This window comes from Equus quagga, chromosome 5, assembly GCF_021613505.1.
Source record: "Equus quagga isolate Etosha38 chromosome 5, UCLA_HA_Equagga_1.0, whole genome shotgun sequence".
NCBI classification, from domain to species: domain Eukaryota; kingdom Metazoa; phylum Chordata; class Mammalia; order Perissodactyla; family Equidae; genus Equus; species Equus quagga.
In genome coordinates, this window is record NC_060271.1 from 112,639,844 (window position 1) to 112,665,107 (window position 25,264).

The window sequence follows — 25,264 nt, forward strand, 5'->3', positions numbered from 1 at the left end:
GACTTATCACAGTCTAAAGTTAATAGATATCTTTACTCTCTCCCAGATAATACAAGAACCCTAGAGCACTCTAACTTTGGTAAGCCCCCAAACAACTTAGAAACTATTGTTGTTATGTATGTTAGTTCTGGCTCATGCTTATATTTTACCCCACAAAAATTGTTATTATGTTTTATATAGTCAGTGTTTGTTTAGATTTTCCAAAAAACTTTTAAACTCTCTTTGCTCATCATTTATTCATCTCCAATTTTCTACTTCTTTCTGTTTAAACCACAGACTTTAAGATTTCCTTTAGTGAGGTTTACTGGTGGGAAAATTCTGTCAGTTTTCTCTGCAAATATCTTTATTTTGCTTGTGTTTTAAAAAAATATTTGTACTGAGAATATCATTATGAGTCAAGTTACTATTTTCGGCACACTGAAGATATTCCACTGTCTTTTGTTTTCCAGTTGCTATTGAGAAATGAGCTTCATTCCTTTGAAGATTATTTCTCTGTTTTCTTAGGTTGCTTTTACTGTGTCTTTGCCTTTCTGTATTCAGAGACTGGATACTGAAGTGAGTATGGTATTGATTTCTTTTTGTTCATACTGCTTGTAATTTATTGGGTAACCTGAACCTCAAGGTTGTTGTCTTTCTTCAGTTCTTGAAATTTTTAGCTATTATCTCTTCTAATATTACTGCTGTTCTATCCTCTCTCCTTTTCTTCTGAAACTCCAATTAGATGTATAACAGTAATAGGTAACACCTACATATTCTTACAGCTATCAGTTTCATGGCACTTACTATGTGCCTGGTACTGTTGTAAATGCTTTACATTAAATCATTTAATCCTCATTACAACCTCATGAACTAGGTACTGTTATTTCCCCACCTTAAAAATAAGGATGATGAGGCAGAAACAAGTTAGTCACTTGCCAAAGATCACAGAGATACTAAGTGGTAGAATCAGGATGTAATCCCTAGTAATCTGACTCCAGAGTCCCAACCACAATACTGTGAAACCCCACTGTTGTTTGCTATGCTTCAGAATTTATTATTCCCCCTTCAATGCTTAAGTTTTTTGTTTTTTGTTTTTTTGGCTCTGTCCAAGTTAATGGGTCACTTCACACAGGTCTGGTTGTCAACTGAATTTGACACTTTAGCAATCAACTTGCAGTAGTCAGAACAAAATTTAGAACAGTTTTTGATGTAGTTACACAGGTGCTCTACATTCTTGGTAACCATTTTGTCAATGAGAGTATAATCCTAGTAAATTGTAGACATCCATTTCTCTAGTCCAGACTTTGGGCAGCTGAGCTCAGGATATTTTCAGGCTATGATTCTTGTTTCTGGAATCTTATTTCAGGAGCTCATGTCCTATTTTGGTTCTTTAAATAATGGGTTTATTGACCTTCCAGGAGTGGTACAAATGATATGTTTAATTTGCTAATCTGACTTTAATGTTTTACGTATTGTTTAAGAGGGCTAGTTTACTCAGACTAAGAAACTTCAACTGTGATATTCATTGAAGCTACTGCAAACCTAAGTGGGGAACCCATGCCTTGTTTTTTTTTTTTTTTTATGTTTATAACTTTTTTCTTATCTTAAAATTAATACATACTTATTAGAGAAAATAGAAAAGAAAAATGAGCCTATTATATTACCTATAAAGGTAACTACTATTAACACCTTGGTGTAAATCCTTACAATCCTTTTTCTAAGCATTTAATATATAAAATATATTATTCCATACACATTGTTTTATAACATTAAGATTTTCCAGGGGCCAGCCCCCTGGCCAGGTGGTTAAGTTCGTGTGTTCTGCTTTAGTGGCCCAGGGGTTCGGTGTTTTGGATCCTGGGTGCGGACATGGCACCACTTGTCAGGTCATGTTGAGGTGGCGTCCCACATGCCACAACTAGAAGGACCCACAACTAAAATATACAAGTATGTACTGGGGGGGAGTTTGGGGAGGAAAAGCAAGAAAAAAAAAAAAATTCCAACATCACCATGTGTTTTGTACAACATTTTTAATGTTGCCTTTTGTTTCCTTTAGTGGATTATTGTAGTTTGTTAAAGCCAGCTCCCTATCTTTGGACATTGGATTCTTTCCAAATTTTCGTAATTAGAAACAGTGCCATGATAAAAAACCTTGTAGCTGTACCTTTGTACATATTCATGAATGTTTTCTTGGGATAAATTTTTTAAAGAAGAATAACTGAGGTCAAAGAGGGTACAAATGTCTGAGGTTTTTGAATACATATTAGTAATTTGTCCAAGAGGTAACAAGTTGTACCTCCACTGGCAGAGTGTAAAAGTATTTTTTTCCCTACTCCTATCTCCATTATCAACACTGGATATAATCATTTTTTTAAAACATTCCAATTTGGGGGGTGTTGCATATTTTGTTGTTTCAATTTTCATTTCATTGATTTCAATTAACTTACTTTACACTTTTCAGAGTACTTGAAAAATGGACAGAATCTAAACAGTGGGTGGAAGAGACACTCTGGATGCGAATGGAAGGAAGTGTTTTAAATTTCGAATTAATACTAGTGAAAGATGAATGTAATGCAACAAATTGTAGTAGAAAGATAAATAAATCCCAGACTCCAGTCAATTGTCATTAAATTTATGGCCAAGGAAGCAGATGTTGTATACACTTAAACAAATGGACAATAACTCCAGAAAAACCGAATTGAAAGTTCTCAGGATTTATTTAAGCATACTGTAGAGTCATTACATGAGGACCAGTGTGCCATGTCATCTAATTCATTTTTAACTTGTTGGTTCTATCTTGCTAAATGACACCCTCCTTCACCCCGTCATTAAAACTAGAAACTTGCATGTCATTGTTGACGCCCCACTTTCACTCACCAAAGTCCTATCCAGTCTTGCTTGTTCTACCTCTCAAATAGAGCTTGAAAGCACTTTTCTTCATCTTCACTGTTGCAACTCTTGTTCAAGTTACTATTATCTCTCACGTGGACAACTGTAATCACTTTTTAACTGGTTTTACAACGCAGCAGCTAAAGTGATCTTTTTAAACATGAACACCATGATGCCTCTTTCAATGTAGAACCTTCAGTGGCTTCCCGTTGTATTTAGGATAAAATCCAAACTCCTTACCGTCATCTCGTGCTTACCTCCCCACCCTCATCTCATTCCAGTCTCTCACTTGCTATCAGTCGTCTCAGTCTTTTTTCAGTTCTTAGAATTAGCCAAGCTCTTTCTCACCTCTAGGCCTCTGTGCTTGCTCTTCTCTGACTGGAAAGTTCTTCCTTGGCACTTTCAGGGCTAGTTCTATCCACCCTTAGACCTCAGCTTAAATGTAACCTTCCTAGATTCCTTGACTATCACATTAGTCTGTATTATAATACCCTGGTTATTTATTTCCAGCGCCTATCACAAAATGTCCTTATGCCATTTATCTGCTCACTTATTTATTTTTAAAGGAGTGAATAAATTAAAGAATAAATCAATACAAAAACCAAATGAGATCCCTCTTCACACCCACTAAGATGGCTATAATAAAAAAGACAGATAGTAACAAGTGTTAACAAGGATGTGGAGAAATTAGGACTGTCATACACTACTCTCATTGATCTAAAATTAATTGAAAACAGCCTGTCAGTGCCTCAAATCACTAAACATAGACGTACCATGTGATCTAGCAGTTTCACTCCTAGGTGTGAACCCATGAGAAATGAAAGCATATGTTCACACAAAAGCTTGTACTCTAATGTTCATAGCAGCATTATTCATAATAGCCAGAAAGTGTAAACAATCTAAATGTTTATCAATTCATGAATGGATAAATAATACTTGGTATATCCATACAATTGAATATTATTTATCAATAAAAAGTAATGAAGTACTGATACATGCTACAACATGGATGAACCTTGAAAAAATTATGTTAAGTGAAAGAAGCTAGCTACAAAGCACCTCATATTATAATTCCACTTATGTGAAATATCTAGAACAGGCAAGTCTGTGGAGACAGAACGTAGAGTAGTGGTTGCCTAGGGCTGGAGGGTATGGGTGTTAAAGGTGATAGTTAAGGCATACAGATTTCGAGAGGGGGTAATGAAAATGTTCTAAAATTGATTGTAGTGATGCATACACAACTCTGAGAGTATACTAAAAGCTATTGAATTCTATACTTTAAATGAGTGAATTGTAAGGTATGTGAATTATATCTCAATAAAGCTGTTAAGAAAGATAAGTGAATGACCTTATGCAGCAAATGATTAACATGAAATCTCTAGTTTTAGTAGTGAAAGGTTGATCTTTAGGGGTGTTTTTAAGTGTTTTTTAAATTGAAATTATGATAGTTTACAACATTGTGAAATTTCAGTTGTACCTTATTTGTCAGTCATCTTATAGGTGCGCCCCTTCACCCTTTGTGCCCACGCCCCACCCCACTTCCCCCAGTAACCACTAATTGATCTTTAGTTTTAACATATTTCTCTTCAAATCTTACTTCTGCCATTTATTAGTTATATTGCTCTGGTGAAGTTACTTCATTTCTCTAAGCCTCAGTTACTCTTCTGTAAATTGAGGATGATAATCAAGTCAGAGGTGAGGGTTAAATGACACAATATGCATAAAACACTTAGCAAAGGGGTTGGTACACAGTAAACACTAGATATGTGTCATGATAAAAAACACTCAGCAAACTAGGAACAGAAGAGCACGTCCTCATTCTGATAATGGACATATGTGGTAGACAGAATAATGGCCCCCCAAAGATGTCCACACCCTAATACCCAGAACTTGTGAATATGTTCTGTTACATGGCAAAGGAGAATTAAGATTGCAGATGGAATCTTTGCTCTCTTGGGTTAACAAAGGTCTTAAATATGATACAAAAAGCACAAATCCTAAAAGATATGAATGCTGAATAGAACTTCATAAAAATTAAAAACTGTTGACATTAAGTCAATAAAAAGAGAAATCACAAATTGGGAAAAAATATTCACAATCCATATATCTGACAAATGTTTTAATCATAGAATACTTAAAGAATTCTTATAACTCATTGTCATTAAGACATACATAGACAAAAGATTTGATTTATTTCACAAAAGAAGATTTTCATTTGGCCAATAAACACATTAAAGTAGCCCAACATCATTAGTCACAATGGAAATGTAAATTAGAACCACAATAAGATACTATTGCAAACTCATTACAATAACTACATTTTAAAAGACTGATAACACCAAGCATTGGAGAGGATGTGGACCAATTGGAACTCTATTACACAAAGACAACTGTTTGGTAGTTTCTTATAACGTTAAACATGTACTTACCATGTGACCCATGAATCCCAATCCTAAATATTTACCTAATTAGATCCTATGTTTACACAAAGACCGGTACAGAAATGTTCATAGCAGCCCAGAACTAGAAACAACCTAAATGTCTATCAACAGAAAAATGGACAAGTGGGTAAATAAATTATGATATATCCATACAATGGAATAATAGCAATAAAAAGGAATGAACTTTTTTTATTTGAATGAATGAACTTTGATATGTATAACGGCATGGATGAATATAAAAAACCTTACACTGAGTGATAGAAGACAGACAGAAAAGAAATGAGACAGGAACCAGCCTAACGCGACAGGGTTGTCTGCAAGCCCCCTTGCCTAACAGGATAAGGCCCCTAACCAATTGGCAAGCTAGGAGAATCAGATAGAGGCCACCAAGATTCACATTCTGCAGCCTCTGGACTTTCCTGGGCTTACGCATGCGCCCTAACACCCAGAAGTCCACTGAAGGTGACCCTAACTCCATTACCATACTAAAAATCACACCCAGGGGTGGAGAGCTAGCATGCTAATGATACATGCACCACATGTAGTAGCATGCTATGTGACAGCGCAGGTGCAAGCACAACCCCACCTCTACACGCCATGACAAGGCGCTCCTCCCCAGACTTTGCCTAATAAAACCCCACAGTCCTGCTCCCTAATGAGCCAGTCACCTGCCCCTTTCCTTTCTGTACGGGCTCCCTTGTGCCTCTCCTGAGCACAAGCTAATAAACTTTTACTTTTCTATTCCCATGTGTTGTCTCTCTTGATTTCCATCCTGGGGGACAATAAGAACCCAATGTTCTGGCAACAGAATATATACTTTATGATTCCATTCATATGACATTCTAAACAAGAGAAATTTTAATTTACAGTGACAAAAAGCAGATTAGTGGTGGTCTGGGGTCAGAGCTGATGGGCAGGGAAACTGCCTACAAAGAGGCTTGAAGGAACTTTTTAAAAAAATTTTTAAAGATTTTATTTTTCCCTTCTTCTTCCCAAAGTCCCCCAGTACATAGTTGTATATTTTTAGTTGTGGGTCCTTCTAGTCACGGCATGCAGAACGCTGCCTCAGCATGGCTTGATGAGCGGTGCTGGGTCCATGTGCAGGATCCCACTGGCGAAACCCTGGGCTGCCGAAGGAGAGCGCAAGAACTTAACCACTCGGCCACAGGGCTGGCCCCTGAAGGAACCTTTTAGGGTGATGGAAATCTTCTGTATTACATTTCTGGTGATCTTTATCAAAACTCATCCAACTGTACAATGTTAAATGGGTGTATTTTCATGTATGTAAACTATAATTCAATAAAGTTGATTTATAAAAAAAGAAGAGGCAAAGGACTTGAACATGGAATTCATACAATAAGGACTCAGAATTGCCAGCAAAGAACTCAACTTGACTAATAATCTAAAGAAAAGCATATTCAAGTAACAGTGAGATGCCATTTTAGATTTATTAGATTTGCAAAGATTTAAAAGAATGATAACACAAGTTTTGTTTCTCTTTGGATAGAATAATCTTTTGCCTTTTAAAAGAACGATAGGGTTGGCCTGGTGGTGTAGTGGTGAAGTTCGCACACTCCACTTTGGCAGCCCAGGGTTCACCAGTTTCTGGGCGTGGACCTACGCACTGCTCATCAAGCCATGCTGTGGCAGCATCCCACATAGAAGAACTAGAAGGACTTACAACTAGGATATACAACAATGTACTGGGGCTTTGAGGAGAAAAGAAAAAAGAGAGAAGGATTGGCAATGGATGTTAGCTCAGGGCCAATCTTCCCCACCAAAAAAAAAAGAATGATAACACAGTGCCCAATGTTGTGAGGGTATGAATGATTCTCCTCTTATGACACTGGTAATAGTAGTTTACATAGATACACCCTTATTCAAAAACAATTTGACAAATTATATAAATAATCTTTAAAAAGTACATTTTCTTTGACACAAATTTCCATTTTTTTAAAATTTCTGCTAAGGAAATATTCAGACAAGTGTGCACATATGTATGCATGAGGACACTTATCTCAGAGTAAAAACTGGATACAATTTAAATGTTCAGTGATAGGAGAATGGGTAAACAAATTACGGTACATCCATTTAATGAAATGATACACAGCTATTCATTAAGAATCATCTTTTAGAATATTTCATGACATGGAGAGAAAAATCTCAAAATTTTTCATGAAGTGAAAAATATCTATTTGTAAAACAATATACTATGATCCCAATTTGTATATGATCCCAATATGCAATATATATTGTATATAACTGAAAGAGTAACATCTCAAAGTGTCAACAGAGATGTTTTTCGGGTAGTACTGTTACTGCGCAAGGGGCATGATCTGTTTGTTGCAAGACGAAAGCCAATCAGACAAGAGGCAAGATGGGGGCAGAGAAAGGGCATTTTATTAAGTGATCAGCTAACTGATCAGAAAATGGTGGATTAGTGTCCTTAGAACCATTTTAAAGGGGTACAGAATCTTGAAGCAGTTATATAGGGCTACTGGCCTAGGAAGAGGGAGTCAGGAAGGTTGACCCCCTGGCATTGCAGACTGGGAGCCGCCACACCTGACCTTTCAACTGTCATTGATAATTTCCATCTGGGGCTCATTATATTCCTAGGGAACTTAAAAAATTATTGTTTTATCACAGGTGGGAGGTACAAATGCTGGCAGGGGCTGTAAAATCTACAGAGGGTGTACATCTCCTGGAGGGTGCATATTCCGCTGGGTTACTTAATCAGGGGTCATTCAAAGTTACAATATGGTTCCCTTTCTATAATATGGCTCCCCTTATGTCAACCTTGTGTTAGCCAGTGTCAGGATCATGGGTGGCTTTTGTGTTTTCTATACTAAAGATTTTCTGTGTTTTCCAAATTTTCTGAAATTAATATGTATATTTTAAATTAAAAAATATTTTTAAAAGATGAGATTAATTAGTTTCAAATGGCATATAAGTGCATCCTATGCAGTGCTTGCTATATTTTCTTCATTGTGCCAAGAAGGTAATTATCTCATTAATTGCATACGAAAATGCTTTTGCAGTATAAGCTTTTTAAAAACTAGAAAACAGCATGTTTACTTTTCAAACATAAATAGGCTAAGCAAGGACTATTCTCAATAAAGTATGGTGGATGAATTATTTTAGATATTAACTAGCAAGCCCTACTCTTTTTTTTTTAGTGTTATTTATTTATTAAGATTTTATTTTTCCTTTTCCTCCCCAAAGCCCACCGGTACATAGTTGTGTATTTTTATTTGTGGGTCCTTCTAGTTGTGGCATGTAGGATGCCGCCTCAGCATGGCCTGAGGAGCAGTGCCATGTCCGCGCCCAGGATTCAAATCGGTGAAACCCTGGGCCGCCGAAGTGGTGTGTGCGAACTTAACCACTTGGCCATGGGGCCGGCCCCAAGTCTCTTTTTTTTTTTCCTCAAGATCATTCTCAATGGTCCTGAGTCCAATGACCCAGAAATCTAGAGCATCAGTGGTTGGGAGGGGGAAGCCCACCCCCCTAGCTTCCAGAGTCTTCCCTGTAGCATTGAGGAAGTCTGAAATTCCCAGTCCTCCGTGTGGAAATGGGAGAAGCAGAGAGAGAGAGACTCAATATGTCAGCCAGGGGTGGAAAACACATATCCAAAGGTTGAGATATAGACTGCTGACGTGGAACAGAAGGAGAAAGTACCCATATCTTAGCAGTCTGGTGACAACTGGCGGCCAGATGGAATCCACATCAGGAGAGGGAATTTGAGCCCAGGAGAACACTCGGGTTGAGTACACGAGGGACAAGTTCCATCACAGGAACTGAGTAGAGAAAAGGATTCTGATCCTCCTCATTGTGTTAGAGGCAGCTCTTGCATAAGCCCCCAGAAACTTACAACACATTCAAGGAAGGAAAGAGGAAAGAAAAAAGATCGAAGGAGTTTTAGGTTGGAATGTGACTAAATTATAAATCTGAATAGACTAAGCGCTCACTGAACTGGAGAAGTTTACCTCAAAATGGGTGGATTAGTTTTCTACCATCAACTGAAGTGGAGATTGTGTCAGAAAGCTACTGGATTTATAGAGAAATAAAGTTTGCATTTTTTTCACACCTGAGTTTGTTACTGTGAAATTCATACACTAAATCAAACAAAGGCAGTAGAGTCGTCATAAGTTACTCTTTTCAAAATATTTGCATTGTGAAAAAAAGAACTGAGTGGAGAGGGCTGTGCTTTGTCTAAACAAATTATTGTGTAACTAATGGCGGAATATTAGGTAAGCTTTGGCCTAACCATCTCCCCTACACTCTTGCTTAGACTTTTAAATCACCCATAGTGGAAAAGTAATTGCAAATAGTTTGTAGAACACTAGTCAAATTTACTTACCCAGTTTCCGACATCCCATTCTCTTACTGCTCTTACTCCTAGAATTATAAATTCGAGAGAGACGTCAGAGTTAATCCCACTTCCCACATGAGGCAAACACTGACCTCCTAAAGAATCCGTGCCAGTTAGCTCCTAAGGCAATACTTGACGTGACAAGGTACAACGGAACCCATTCCAGCGAGTGTAAGCAGAAAAGAAATTTATCAAGGATATCAGATAGCTCAGAGAGTCTTCAGGAGGGTCCAGAGAACCAGACTGGGAGGTTATGCAGGCAAGAACAGGTCTTTTCAGTGCTGGATCCCTCAAACGGAAACGCCACTGTTGCCACCGGCTCTGCAGGACGCTAGAGAGGGAGCAGCTGTGCCGCTGCTTCCAAAAGAAAGTCGCAAGTTGGGTGTCTCCCTGCTCTTTCACCTGGGCGGCTTTCGCATGGGCACTACCTTGGTTCCAAATTGCAGTCTCATATTGGCTTCCAGTCAGCAGAACCCTGGGGCTGTGTGCACACTAACTTCTAGGGAAGCAGTGAAAAAAGGTTTCTGGCTTCTACTTTGGGCTGTGGGCTTCACAATTTGGAAATTGTACCCAAACACCGGAAGGGCATTCAAAAATGCAAAGCAAAAAGCATGACTACCCTGAGGAAGGGCATTATCATTGGGCTTCTTTAACATTTTGAATGAAACACTGGCTCCTTGTAAATGACATTTCTTTGTCATGAACATCTGAAACATGCCCCTCTTCCCTATGCCATGCCTCTGCAAATATGTGAGCACTAATATCAAATCTTCTTAAAGATTTTTCTTCTTGCCAAATATTTCCAGTTTTTTCAAATGTTAATTTTAGGACAGGATTTCAGTACCCTTGAAAGTCAATAATCTGTCCTCCAGCATTTAGTTTCTTCTACTGAAGCCTCTCTTATATAGTACATCTGAATTATGAGACAGTCTAATTGTAAGGGGTGAGGATGTGGAATTACAGATGTACTTATATATATTTTACATAAATATCATATATATAAAGCTGAAGATAATAGGTACAATGTACCCCTACTTCCTGAAGGAATTACTCAAGGTGATTTGACCCTCCTTTCCTAAGGCATATTAGGAAGTTGCCAAGCACGACTTGACCCAAGAACCTCCCCTGCCACTGACTATAAGGGCAGAACACTAGCAAAATTCTAGAACAACTATTAGAGTTATGAATTATAGGCCCCAGAGAGAAAAAATATTATGACTTTTTCCCTCCTTTCCCATTAAACTGGGAATGAAAAGCATGAGTATCTATAAATGCTTAAAGTCACAGCATAGCACTGATGTGGTGCTTTTGGATACAGTATCTAAGTTGATATTCATAACAATCCTGGCGCAAGCTGGGTTGCCACCATTTTACTGCTAAGAACCTTACGTGACTTATTTTAGTTGCAAGATGGAATCCACACTTGAACTCAGGTCTTTTGGCTCCAGAGCCCTGGGCATTTCCACTATGCCACAGTCCCAGGATAACAAGGGGTGGGAGAGACTGAGAGGAAGAGCAAAAGGGCGAGGGATGTAGCTCTTGGCACTTACTCAGGATGCCAAAATTTCTAGTAAATTATCTATTCCAAATGCATTGAAAACACCTGACTGCAAATCCATTTGCAGAAGGAACTGGTGCAGCCACATGGAGGATGTGCTTGCATGAATTCCTGATGTGAATCCAGCTCTTGCGTCTTTAAGCTCGTTTCACTTCTTTCCCTGGCTGCGTCTGCTTACATACATCTTCTTTTTCGAAACTGGTGGTACTTCTGTCCAAACCATTCTTACTATGATTTGAGAAAAGAAAAAGAACTTCTTTTACGATCCCTTGCCACATCTACAGGAAAAGGTAGGCTTTATTGTGAAACAGAAAGCAAATAACAAGAAACTGTATTTTTTTTTAGGAAGATTGACCCTGAGCTAACATCCGTTGCCATTCTTCCTCTTTTTGCTTGAGGCAGATTGTCCCTGAGTGAACATCTGTGAGAACATCCTGTACTTTATACATGGGATGCCACCCAGCATGGTTTAATGGGTAGTGTGTAAGTCCACACCAGGGATTTGAACTGGCGAACCCCAGGCCAATGAAGCCGAGCATGCGAACTTAACCATGGCACACCAGGACTGCCCCAGAAATTTTACTTTAAGAGTGGCTTTCTATCCACCAAGAAGAGAGAGCAACCGGATTGCTCAACCAGGTACCATGGAGAGAGAGAATGGGATTTTGGGGGGGGGGGGGGGGGGGGGAGAGGATTGGTCCTGAGCTAACATCTGTTGCCAATCTTCCTCTTGGTTGTTTTTTCTCCCAAAGCCCCAGTACATAGTTGTATATCCTAGTTGTAGATCCTTCTCGTCCTTCTATGTGGGATGCCGGCTTGATGAATGGTGTGTAGGTCCATGCCCAGGATCTGAACTGGCAAACCCTGGGCCGCTGAAGTGGAGGGCATGAACTTAACCACTCAGCCACGGGGCCAGCCCCAAGAGTGGGATTTTTAAGTGGGTTTTGCAACCAAATATTGAAATTTGGATTTACATTCGTTTAAAGCTTTTGTCTGCTGGGTATAAAAACCTTAACTCCAAAGAACATGGTTTCGCATGGCTGGCTGGATTTGCCTGCAGGGAAACTTTTAGGGGCAGTCAGTCTGATCTGGGGGCCTTCATCAGTCCCTTGGAATTGCTGTATAAATGCACTTTAAGTCAGAGGGATGAATCTGTGTTTACTATGAGACAAAGTGAAGGGAAGGACTTTGAGATAATTTTTGGCCTTATAGAAATGAAACCTACTCTTGTTCCTTAGACTATTGTTAGAGTTGAAGATCAGAGCTCAAAAGACCTGGGGGGACAACTCAGTCCATCCATTCCTCTGAATTACTGACAAGAAACCTGATATCTGGACAGAGAAGTGAAGGAAACCACTGTTTACAGGACCCCTATTATTGATGGGGTCTTTACATACTTTATCTCAGTTAATCCTTACAACCCTGGTTTTAGAGAGGGGGAAATATGGTGGAGAGAATTAAATGACTTGCTTCAAGTCACGCAGCTAATTTGTCTACAGAACTAGGATAGAACACAGGCTCCTATTACTGTTCTCTTAACAGGTCAGGACACTTCTGTAATACTAATTGCAGGAGTCTGCCTGGGCTAACATAACAAAATACCACAGACCGGGTGGCCTACGCAACACAAAGTTATTTTCTCACAGTTCTGGAGGCTAGAAGTCCAAGATCAAAGTGTCTGCAGGTCTGACTTCTTCTGAGGCTGCACTCCTTGGCTTCAGATGGTTGCCTTCTCCCTGCGTCCTCCATGGTCTCTCCTCTGGGCGTGCATCCCTGGGGTCTCTCTTTGTGGGTCCAAATCTCCTCTTGTAAGGATACCAGTCAGATTAGATTAGGGCCACCCTAATGGCCTCATTTTAACTTAATTACAGATCTTCCTTGACTTATGATGGGGGTTTACATCCCAATAATCCCATCGTAAGTTGAAAATATCCTAAGTCAAAAATGCATTTAATACACCCAACCGACAGAACGTCATAGCTTAGCCTAGCCTACCTTAAATGCGCTCAGAGCACTTCCATTAGTCCACAGCCAGACAAAATCATTTAACACAAAGTCTATTTTATAATAAAGTGTTGTCTGTCTCACGTAATTTATTGAGTACTGCACTGAAAGCAGATAACAGAACAGTTGTACGGGGACAGAATGGTTGTAAGTGTATCAGTTGTTTACCCTCGTGATCACGTGGCTGACCGGGAGCTGTGGCTCACCGCCACTGCTGCCCAGCATCATGACAGAGTCCATACTGCATATCAATAGCCCGGAAAAAGATCAAAATTCAAAGTATAGTTTCTACTGAATGTGTATCGCTTTCACACCGTTGTAAAGTTGAAAGATTCTAAGTCAGTCAGGCACTGTCTGTACATCTTTAAAGGCCCTATCATCAAACACAGTCCCATTCCGAGGTGGCAGGGGCTGGGACTTCAATATACGATTTTGAAGGAACACAATGTAGCCCAAAACACTAATGTTAACAATAACATGTGAGATTGCTGGAGTCTACTTGAGATCTAAGAACACTCCAGTCTAGAACCTTCTTACTAGAAAGGAAGACAGATAACACCCACTGACTGTCTCTGTTCCAACTGCTTTCCCATTTAATCTTCACGGCAGTCCTAGGAGATGAGTTTTATTCATGTCAGTGTTTCAGATAAAGAAAGCAAGACTCAGAGAAGTAAGGGTACTCATCTAATAAACTGCAGAGTGAGGATTTGAATTCAGGACTGCAAGGCCAAAGTTCACACACATTTTCCTCTTCTGTGTGGTGCCTCTCTGCTCCCATTATATATAACTTTTCTCTCATTTCATCCATATGTTGTGGGAATGACTCCATAGACGCGGGTTATATGGGTCCCAAGAAACTTCAGTTCTCTAAGGAGCTCATGTAACCATTTGGAAGAAAATACCCATTTTTTAGAATTAGTTCTAAATATTATTTTCCAAAGTACAAATATAGGAAATGGATTTCTTCCACGCAGTTCAATTGTTTACTAGACAGCTTGCTTGGGGTGGGGAGTGTTCAGAGCCATAGCCGTGATGCAGGGGAGCAAACTGGTCACAGCCCTGTACTTCATACCAGTGGGTAACTGAGAGTGAACTATCTGGGCTTCAGACTATGCGTAGATTTTATTCTCGAGAGCAGCCAATAACTAGTCAATTGTCACTGACTTGGTTCCCTGATCCGGTCACAGACTCTCTCTGTGGGTAGGAAGAATACTTTCAGTATCCAAACTGAATATGAATTTTTAGCATCTTCAGCCTCAGCTGAGATTCCTGCCTGATGATCCACGGAGCAATTATAATTGACTATTTTAGCAAAGTGACTGGATGGCCGGGTCTGGGGCTAGTTTAATCTGTTTACATGTGAATATAAGGAACTTCTTGGCTCCTTCCTCTACCTTCTTCCTCTTTTTTCTGTTTTCACTTAAACTCTGACCACGACCTCTGATGGAGGTCTGATTCCTCTCACACCCACCCCTTTTTGATGGGGTAGAAAGGGAGGGAAGAAACTATAGTTGCTGCTATTTACGGAGTCCTTTCTGTGTGCCGGTCACTATTCTTTGGTCGAGGTCTCCCAGCCTATCACTGGTGGAGCTGGAATCTGAACTCAGTCCTGACATCAAAATAGGCCCTTGCTCACACTCCTGTGCTACCCAATCCTTATTTTCAGGCTGGTTGCCCGATGGCTCTTTCCCTAAAGAGCTGCTTCCTCTGCCCAGAAATAGCCTTTCCCCTTTACAGGCCGGTGAACTTTGGTTTCCTTCAAGAACTACTCAAAAGTCACCTCTTCCAGGCAGAATTAAATATCCCTCTGCAGGGTTCCCCTAGAACACTGACCTTCAAACTTTTATTGATCACAACTCACAATGAGAAACAGATCTTAACATCAGCACCCAGTGCTGGGATATATAATTAACCGGAACAAAACTTTCATGAAAAAATACAATGCATTCTGATTTCACCTTTAATTCTATTTCATATTTTAAAAATGCACTAATTGTAACCCACTTAAAATGATATCATGACCTCCTAATGAGTTGACCAGTTTGAAAAACTGCCTGGGAAGACACTCTTTCTTCCTTTGACAGCTTTTCTTGCTTCGCTCATCTCTGAAAGCCTTGGATCCTCTGGCTCCCCACACAGACACACTGGGGCCCAGTTCTTTAATGCCATATCCATTAGCTGTCTAAGATGAAGTTCCTTTTTGTTTTTTGGTGAGGACGGCTGTCCCTGAGCTAACGTCTACTGCCAGTCTTCCTCTTTTTCTTTGAGAAAGATTATCTTTGAGCTAACATCTGTGCCAAACTTCCCCTATTTTGTATGTGGGACACCATCACAGCGTGGCTTGATGAGCAGTGTGTAGGTCAGTGCCCAGGATCTTAACCTGTGAACCCTGGGCTGCTGAAGCAGAGCGTGCAAACTTAACCACTACACCACCAGGCCAGACCCCCATTTTGATCTTATTTGTCCAGTGATGAAAAGTTTGGTCCTAAGAGCATGACTATTTGTACCTTGGTTGGGTGTACCTAGCATATTTGACAGTTAAGCAAATAATTTTGAACATCCCTCTCCTTTATACAACGCTATTTTCAATAATAATCATATAACAAATTAATGATAGTAATGGCCAGAAAAGAAGCCCAGACAGTGACAATTTTCTTTTTTTTTTTAATTTTTAATTGTGGTAAAATATATGTAATGTAAAACTTACTGTCTTAACCTTTTTTTTTTTTTTTTTGAGGAGGATTAGCCCTGAGCTAATGTCTGCTGCCAATCCTCCTCTTTTTGCTGAGGAAGATTGGCCCTGAGCTAACATCTGTGCCCATCTTCCTCTACTTTATATGTGGGACACCTGCCACAGCATGGCTTGATAGGTGGTGCGTAGGTCCGCACCCAAGATCTGAACTGGCAAACCCTGGGCTGCCGAAGAACATGCGAACTTAACTGCTACACCACCAGGCTGGCCCTTCATCTTCAGCAGTTTTTAAGTGTACAATTCAGTAGTGTTATGCACATTCACATTGTTGTACAATCAATCTCCAGAACTTTTGCATTTTGCAAAGTTGAAACTCTGTATCCATTAAGCAACAGCTCCCCATTTTCTCCTCCCCATAGTCCCTGGCAACCACCATTCTACTTTTTGTTTCTATGAATTTTACTATTCTAGATATGTCATATAAGTGGAAGCATATAGTATTCATCTTTTTGTGAATAGATTATTTCACCTAGCATAATGTCCTTAAGGTTCATCCATACTGTAGCTTGTGACAGGATTTCCTTCCTTCTTGAGTCTGAATAATACTTCATTTTATGTATATACTACATTTTGTTTGTTCATTCATCTGTCACTTAACACTTGAGTTGCTTCTACCCAAGTGGTTCTCATGAATAATGCTGCTATAAATATGGTTGTACAAATATCTCTTTGAGACTTTGCTTTCAATTTTTTGGATATACACCCAGAAGTGGAATTGCTGGATCTTATGGTAATTCTATTTTTAATTTTTTGAAGAACTGCCAGACTGTTTTCCATAATAGCTGCACCATTTTTCATTCCTATCAACAGTGCACAAGGGTTCTGATTCCTCCACATCCTCATCAATACTTGTTATTTTCTGTTGTTGTTTTTTGTTTTTAATAGTAGTCATTCTAATAGGCCTGAGGTGATATCTCATTGTGCTTTTGATTTGCATTTCCTTTATGATTAGTGATGTTGAACATCTTTTCATATGCTTATTGGCCATTGTTTATCTTCTTTGGGGAAATGTCTACTTAATTCTTTCCCCTTTCTTTTTTTAAAAATTTTTGCTGAGGAAGATTCACCCTGAGCTAACATCTGTACCAATCTTCCTCTATTTTGTATGTGGGTTGTCACCACAGCATGGCTGCAGACAAGTGGTGTAGGTCCATACCTGGGAACCAAACCTGAGCCACCAAAGTAGAGTGTGCAGAACTCAGCCACTAGGCCATAGGGCTGGCCCCTCTTTGCCCATTTTTGAATCTAGTTTTTTATTTGTTGTTGTTGTTTTATAGTGATAATTTTCTTTTATTAAACTTTGTGTGCATAATCATAGCAGTAAAAATAAATAAATAAACTAGAGTAAACACTGCAGTATAAAAAAAATGAAAAATTTATACCTACATATTGGTCCAGCATAGTGATGAATAATCAAATCCCTTTTCAAACCTTACCTTCTGCAACTTTGTCAATGACTTTAGCAACCTGATCATTGTGCATATTTGTGTTCAAGAGACAGTAATACCAGAATTTTCAATATATCTTAGCTCATAGTTAAATGAAGAACACTTTCTAAAAATTTTAATTTCAAAAAATTTCTTTCAAATGAGGCAACATAAAAAAATAGTTATAAGGATAAGTTCAGCAGAAATTCGTAAACATTCTGTTTCATATTATATTCCAGAACTTGAAATATGGTGTATGCCTTTGTTTCTTTGGGATTGATTGTGGTGACTTTTAAAGTCACTAAAGTCTGTAGTAAAATTAATAAATTAATTAAAGATCTCCCATATGTAAACCTAGAGGAGGCTCAAGCTGGATATTTCCCCATCCCCAGGTCAGCTGGGCTCTGATAATAGCCCTGTAGGTGAGGCTCTGGTAAAATTTGTCTTGAGGGCAGTCCTTTTTAAGAAGAATAGAATGCTCTGGGTCTATTTCAAAATGGCTACTTTTCCCTTCCCCTTGCTGGAAGCATGAGACAGGATTTTTCTCTGTCAATGAAAATAACCAATAACCATTCTATAGATAAGAGAGAGAAGGTGACTTTTACCTGAACCAGGTTAAGAACTATGATCCGGGAAGGCAGTCTCCACAAAGGAAGAAAGCGTTCCAGAGAAGCACGGTTTTCAGTACAGTTTTATACCTTTTTAGAACAAAGAACAGACGTCAAACATGCCCAGGATACACATTCATCGAAATTTCAACGAGATATTTAGTTGTAGATTAGCGGGTGAACATGACCCTGATGTCCAGGAAAGGAAGCTTATCTTCAGAAGTACTGATACTGGCACCATAGGAAAGGAAGCATGCATCCTTATCCTCAGACTGCATTCTTTTACTTTGAGATAATGTTTAATCCATTCTTTACTTCAGCAGTTAAAGCAGATGTACCACAAATGTTTCACAGGCCATAAGTCAGGCTCCTTTAGTTGAGACCAAATCAGGTTTAAACCAGACTAGGTATCCCATACATCTCAACATGTGAAAATTTCTCATCACTCTAATCTTCATTATGAGAACTTGGCAGGACTCTTGGAGGTAAAACTCACAAGAGCCTGGGGGCCTTCCTAAGACTAGCCTCTCCTGGAGGTTTTAATTCTCATACTTGTCTACACTGAGCCTCTAGCAATTTGCCAATCATGGTTTAGGGTTTCCTAACAGGATACTGGTTCCTCAGAGGTTTCTGCTCATGAGTTCCTGCTCCTTGCGGGTTTCTGCTCCAGTAAATTGTGATTCTCTTTCTCTGTATCCACCTGACTGTCTCTCCAATTTTAGGGCAGCAATTTGCCTGTGACCTCAATTCTCTGATATATCTAAAGAGAATTACTGATTTTCAGTTTATTCAGCTTTTTACTTGATATTAGGTTAGAGTAACAACTTCCTTACATGCCAGACCAGAGACCAGAAGTCAAAAAGGCTTCTTTTAAAAATAGAAATCAATAAACTAATCTTAAAATTTATATGGAAATGCAAACAATTCTAAAAAAGAATAAAATTAAAGTATTTACGCTACCTGATTTTAAGATTTATTTTAAGGATACAATGATCAAGACCATGTGATATTGGAATAAGGACAGACATATAAATCAATAGAACAGAATAGAATCCAGGAATAGCTTCACAAATTCAATGGGTAAAAGATACTCTTTTCAACCAATCATGCTAGAAAAACCAGATATCCCTATGGGGAAAAAAATGAACCTCAACTCTTTATTTCACATCATAAACCAAAATTATCTCAAAATGGATCAATGACCTAAATGTAAAAGCTAAAATTATAAAACCTCTAGAAGAAAACTTACATGAAAATCTTTGTGGCTCAAGACAACAATGATTTTGTAGATAGAAGACAACTAGCATGAATCAAAGAAGAAAAAGTAAGTTGGACTTCATAAAAATGGAAATGTTTTGCTCTTCAAAAGATGTAAGTGAATGGAAAGGCAAGCCATTGTATTAATCATGTTTTAAATTTTCTATATTTTATGATGCTTTGCTATCCTGGGAGCTTTGCTGGCTGGGAGAGACTGCCCCTACCAGGGCTAGCAATTTCCTAGGGATAGCAAAAAACTTGCCTGTGAGTGTGCCTTTCATATACAAACCAATCAACCCCGAAATCCGTATCCCCAGCCACTAACTTCATCTAACTCTCACACCCAAACACCAATATATCCCCTGGCCTAAATTACTACAGGGCTACCCTGTAGAGCCCACAGTCTGCTGAAATTATTCAAATTACCCAATCTTAAACTTGCTCAAACTTGCCTACCTTGCCTCACTCATTCCTTCCTATGAAAACTGTAAGAGAGGCTCTGGGCTAAGCTTTTTTCCTTTGCTCCTTCTGCCTCCTGATCAACTCTGGTACTTCCCTGTGTGGTCCTGTGGGACCCTGTATGGCATGGCACGTCCTCCTTCTCTTGGGAATTGTAAGTAATAAAACTTCTCTCATTGGCATTGACCTCTCCATTTTGTCACTCAGTTATCTCTATAAATTAAATCCCAGGTACCATCAAAACAACCACAGATTAGAAGAAAATATTCACAACACATATATCTGACAAAAAACTTGCATCCGGAATTTATGAAGAACTCAAAGTCAGTAATAAAAAGACAAGCCAATTTGTAAAATGGGCAAAAGATTTGTACAGATACTTTACAAAAGATTTATGAACGAACAAAAAGGTACAGGAAAAGATGCTCAACATCATTAGTCATCAAGAAAACTAAAAATACATAATGAGATACCACTACCAACTCATTAGAATGGCTAAAATTAAAAATATGGATAATGGCAAGTGCTAGTAAGGATTTGGAACAGCTGGAACTGTTGGTTTTACATGCCAGTGGGAATATAAAATGGTATAACCACTTTGAAAAACAGTTTGGCACCTTCTATAAAATTAACATACACTTACATATGACCCAGGAATTCCACTTGTAGGTATTTTACCCAAGAGAAATGAAAACATATGTATGAAAGGATACTTGTACATGAATGTTCATAGCAGCTTCATTCATAATAGCCAAAAACTGGAAACAAACTAAATGTCCATCAATACGAGAATTGATAAGTAAACTAATCTGTTCATACAATGGAATATTGCTCAGCCACAAAAAGGAGTGAACTACCAACACATGCAAACAATAAGGCAAATCTCAAAAACATGCTGGTAAGTGAAAGGAGCCAGACACAAGTGCACATACTGTATTTTTTCATTTATATGTACTTCTAAAACAGGTAAAACTAATTTATAGTTAAAGAAATCAGACCAGTGGTTGCTTTGGTGGGGAATAGGAGGGATGGACCATACAGGGACACAAGGGAACTTTCGGTAGTGATGGAAATATTCTAAATCTTGACAGGGGTATTATCGACTTGGGTGTATATGTTTGTCAAAGACTCTTTGCATTTTATTGCATGTAAATCATACTTTGAAGAGGTTGATTTTAGAAATGAGGCAGTTTAATACTTAACTGATATAGAAAGGTCTCAAAAATATAGTAAATAAAAAAAATGAATGTCAAACATTAGGTATGTTGTGTCCTTATTTGGTGTGGGGAGAAAAAAAAGAAGTACAGAAGTGACAATGGTTGCTGCTTGATAGTTTCTGGTTCTGTTTTGGTAGTTTTACAGAATGAGGAGCAGCTTTACAGAAAGAAGAGGACAATACTGGGATCATCTTTGACCTGTCCACTTGGAAATAATATCATCTACTGAGTTATAGAAAGGTGGAGAGCTTTTATTCACAACAAGTAAGTGCACTAGAAATAAAATCTGGGGGCTGGCTCCATGGCCGAGTGGTTGAGTTCGCATGCTCTGCTGCCGCGGCCCAGGGTTTGGATCCTGGGTGCGGACATGGCACTGCTCGTCGAGCCACGTTGAGGCAGTGTCCCACATCCCACAACTAGAAGGACCTGCAACTAAGATATACAACCATGTACTGGGGGGTTTGGGGAGATAAAGCAGAAAAAAAAAATGATTGGCAACAGTTGTTAGCCCAGGTGCCAATCTTTAAAAAAAAAAAAAAATCTGCCTTATTATATAGTGTGCTACCAAATACTGATGATATTGAATAGAAAATCAATTCATGCCTTCCCCCGACTAGTTATATGTGGAAGTCCTGATAAACATTCTTCTGTGATTTTCAGAATTCAGTTACGAACATGGCAGCCCGTGATAAAAGGCAGAACCAAAAATAGGGTAGGACTCACACAAAGAGTGACAAGGTGCATGTTTTAAAATATTGGTCCCCTGCCATCACCTCTTCAGCCATATCCTTCTATCCAGAAAACAGAGAGATATACCTGTCAAGATCATTCTGAAGAAACACAGTGTAGATCTAAGTGGTAACCAAAATGTAACACTTTGATGACTGGGTGTAGACCTGTATTAACCAATGTAGCAGCCACTGGCCACGTTGTTTATTTAAATGTGAATTTAAATAAATAAAAATTAAATAAATTTAAAATTCAGTTGCATAGTCACATTAGCCACATTTCAAGTGCTCGATAGCCACATGTGGCTAATGGCTACTCTCTCAGACAGCGCAAATATAGAACATGTCCATCATATCAGAAATTCTACTGTACAGTGGTGGTCTAGATGAAGAGACATTCTGATGAGAATGAATACTGAGTGGACGAACGAACAGCTTGTGTTTATCTGACTTCTTGGTAAGAGAGGGGTATGATAGTCCACACACAGGGAGCTATACCATGGTTACTAATAAGGACATCTTACAGTTACATAGCAGTACACTTTTCAAATTTTAAAACATTTTTATGAATGTGACTTTAGTCAATATTTTTCATGACAGTTAATAGTTAAAGTATCAATGTCTTAGTTCTATAGCTGAAGAAATGTAGCCTCAAAAAGTATAGTTTTATGACCTTGCAGAGGTCTCTGGGACTTTCCTAGGTGACGTTTCTTCAACAGTAAAATGAAGATCGTGGCTAGACCCAGACTTAGAGGTCATCTCCAGAGGGAGGATGTAGAAGCCAGGAGAACAGATGAGACCCCAGAGGGAGAGACATGAGACTCGCTGACAGGACATGTAGACAAAGATGTGGTAACATTCCAGCTGAGGCTAGTGGTAGAGATCTGCACCAGAGAGAAAGGGAAGCTGGGTGGGATTCCGGGAGTTGGAGTGCCTGATGGTACCTTTCAGACCAGAGAGGGCTTGGGGCCTTTGGGAGGACCACATCCACTTGGATGAGTCCAGAAAGATTTGAAAACCAGGAGCAGCCCAGCCCAGCAAGACAACTAGTGCAGACAGCATCTGAGAGTGAAAAACCAGGGAGACATTTCTCCGAGCTGTCGTAGACTGCCTGGGTCTGCATTTGAGAGTTAGATCTTGGAGAGCCAGACACAGAAATGACACAGCTTCCCCAGGGATGAGGAGAGGTGGGAGCTTACACTGGACACAAACAGCTGTTTTGCAGTCATACTCTTCAGAAATGACCAAACTCTATGGGAGATAAAAGGTACTACTCCTTTTAGTGGTGACAGCAGAGTAATGGCCAAAAACAGTAGCTAACATGTGTTGAGCTATTCGTATAAGATAGCATACACGGATTCTCATAACAACTTCCTAAATTAAATACTGTCCTCGATCCCATTGTACAGGTAAGGCACGAGTGGTGTACTGGAGCTGCTTCGTACTGTTTTGTGAGACCTGATTGTTGAATTTTCATGATTTTTGTTAGCCAGTTGACATATGCTGTTAGCTTGAAATCAGCCATGGTGGGAATATTTATAACACAGAGACTGGTAAATGCTACAGATTAGGGCCTTTACCCACAGAGAACCAGTTTATTCAACATTTAGCAGCACAGTGCTGAAATAGCCTCAAAGAGGTTTGGCAGCTTGCCAAGGTTACACAGATGTTAGCAACTGACAGATCCTAGGCCAGTCTTATCACTTTAAAGCCCATAGTCTTACCACTATGACCTCACTGAGGACCCTTTTATACTGAGGGGACAAGATTGCTTGTCTTACTTCGTTACCAAAGAAAAACCATCTTGCTCACCAAGGACTCTAGGAATAGGGATGAGGGGCTTTGCAGAGCTTTTCTTGAGGGCTTGGAATTCAATCATTTGGCATCTCCATAACTCAAGATGGGTCCAAAGGAAAAAAACGCGTGATCCGAATGCTCTGGCTACACGATGCTGATATGCACAATTTATGTTTATTTATAAATAAATAAATGTGTATATTTTTCTCCACCTCCTCAGTGAATTTCATAAAGGACAATAGCCAAGCCCTCATTCAAAGGATGGGAATGACTGTTATAAAGCAAGTTGTGGATGAGCTATTTGTGTGGAATGTTGTGAATTACGAAGAAGTAAACATCATTTGCTGCGAGAAGGTTGAGCAGGATGCTGCAAGACAACTCATTCACATGATTTTGAAGAAGGGTTCAGAAGCCTGTAATCTCTTTCTTAAATCCCTTGAAAAGTGGAACTATCCTCTGTTTCAAGACTTGAACGGACAAAGTAAGTATCAATTTGCTTGCATTTGTTCTACAAATAGAATAAACCATGGGGAAGACCCACAATCCCCATGACAGAGCCTCTGCTCTCCTCCATCTTTATATCATGGGGCAGTGGGCTTTGGTCAGGCTAAGGAAAAGCTCAGACACTATCAGAAAAAACTCCCATTAAATCACTTGATGGTGAAGCCAAACAAGTAACTCCAGGGTTGGCGAATGATTCAGTATATAGTCTCACTTCAAAATCAAATTGGAGGGGCTGGCCCCGTGGCTGAGTGGTTAAGTTCGTGTGCCCTCCTTTGGCAGTCCAGGGTTTCATGGGTTTGAATCCTGGGCGCGAACCTAGCACCACTCATCAGGCCATGCTGAGGCGGTGTCCCACGTACCACAACTACAACGACCCACAACTAAATTATATACAACTATGTAATGGGGGGCTTTGGGGAGGAGAAGGAAAAATAAAATCTTTTTAAAAAAATCAAATTGGACAATGAAGGCACTTAAGAAGTCAAGGCAGCAGTGGTTCTCAACATTCCTTCATTTGGTGAGGACCATCTGTGGTTGAGTGGTCCAGTTGACTACCTACCCATGATCCAGGCACCATGGCAAAGACAGCCTGACTGACTAACGGAGCATGATTCTGCATTTCATGAAATATTAATTTAGTTTTGATTCCTTTAAATTATTAAATTATTTCATGACAGATTATAATCAAGGTTAAGGCTTGATCTGTTGAAAGTTACCCCTAACCATTATTCTCAGCCATATCCCCACCATTCTCATGTACTTTCCTTAACCCAAACACAGGCTCCTCCCATTGCCAATCAGCTGCTACAAGATTTGGTGGTGGAAAGGAGGAAGCAGAAGGCAAAAGGGGAAGAAGGGCAGGGGCTGGCCCCGTGGCCAAGTGGTTAAGTTCGCGCACTCTGCTGCAGGCGGCCCAGTGTTTCGTTGGTTCGAATCCTGGGCGCGGACATGGCACTGCTCATTAAACCACGCTGAGGCAGCGTCCCACGTGCCACAACTAGAAGGACCCACAACAAAGAATATACAACTATGTACTGAGGGGCTTTGGGGAGAAAAAGGAAAAAAAAAAAAAAAGGGGGGGAAGAAGGGTAAAAGCTGACAGGGAAAAGCAGGAGTAAATATTTGGAACCCTTTGTGCCAGTTCAGAACTAGGGCAGGTAAAGTTATCAAAGGAAGAGTCTCAGTATCCCTCCCCCCACCCCTTCATCCTCCTGAATTCTAGGTTCTGGGGAGACACAGAATTGGGTCCTTTTTAACGTCACTTCTTCTCTAACA

At 39.5% G+C, this 25,264-nt stretch overlaps 1 protein-coding gene across 3 annotated transcripts in view; it reads left to right on the forward strand.

Moving 5' to 3' along the window:
* Positions 1–11,712: 11,712 nt before the first annotated feature.
* The window catches only part of NLRC4 (NLR family CARD domain containing 4), a 44,218-nt gene continuing 30,666 nt past the window's right edge, over positions 11,713–25,264 (forward strand). For all 3 annotated transcript variants that reach the window (XR_006888532.1, XM_046660479.1, XM_046660481.1), the window contains exons 1-3: positions 11,713–11,875; positions 21,098–21,224; positions 23,706–23,966. Coding sequence is in view for 2 of the 3 variants with exons in the window: in XM_046660479.1 (XP_046516435.1) it covers position 21,224; positions 23,706–23,966 (262 nt within the window). In the remaining variant the exon portion in view is untranslated. The remainder of the gene's footprint in view (positions 11,876–21,097; positions 21,225–23,705; positions 23,967–25,264) is intronic.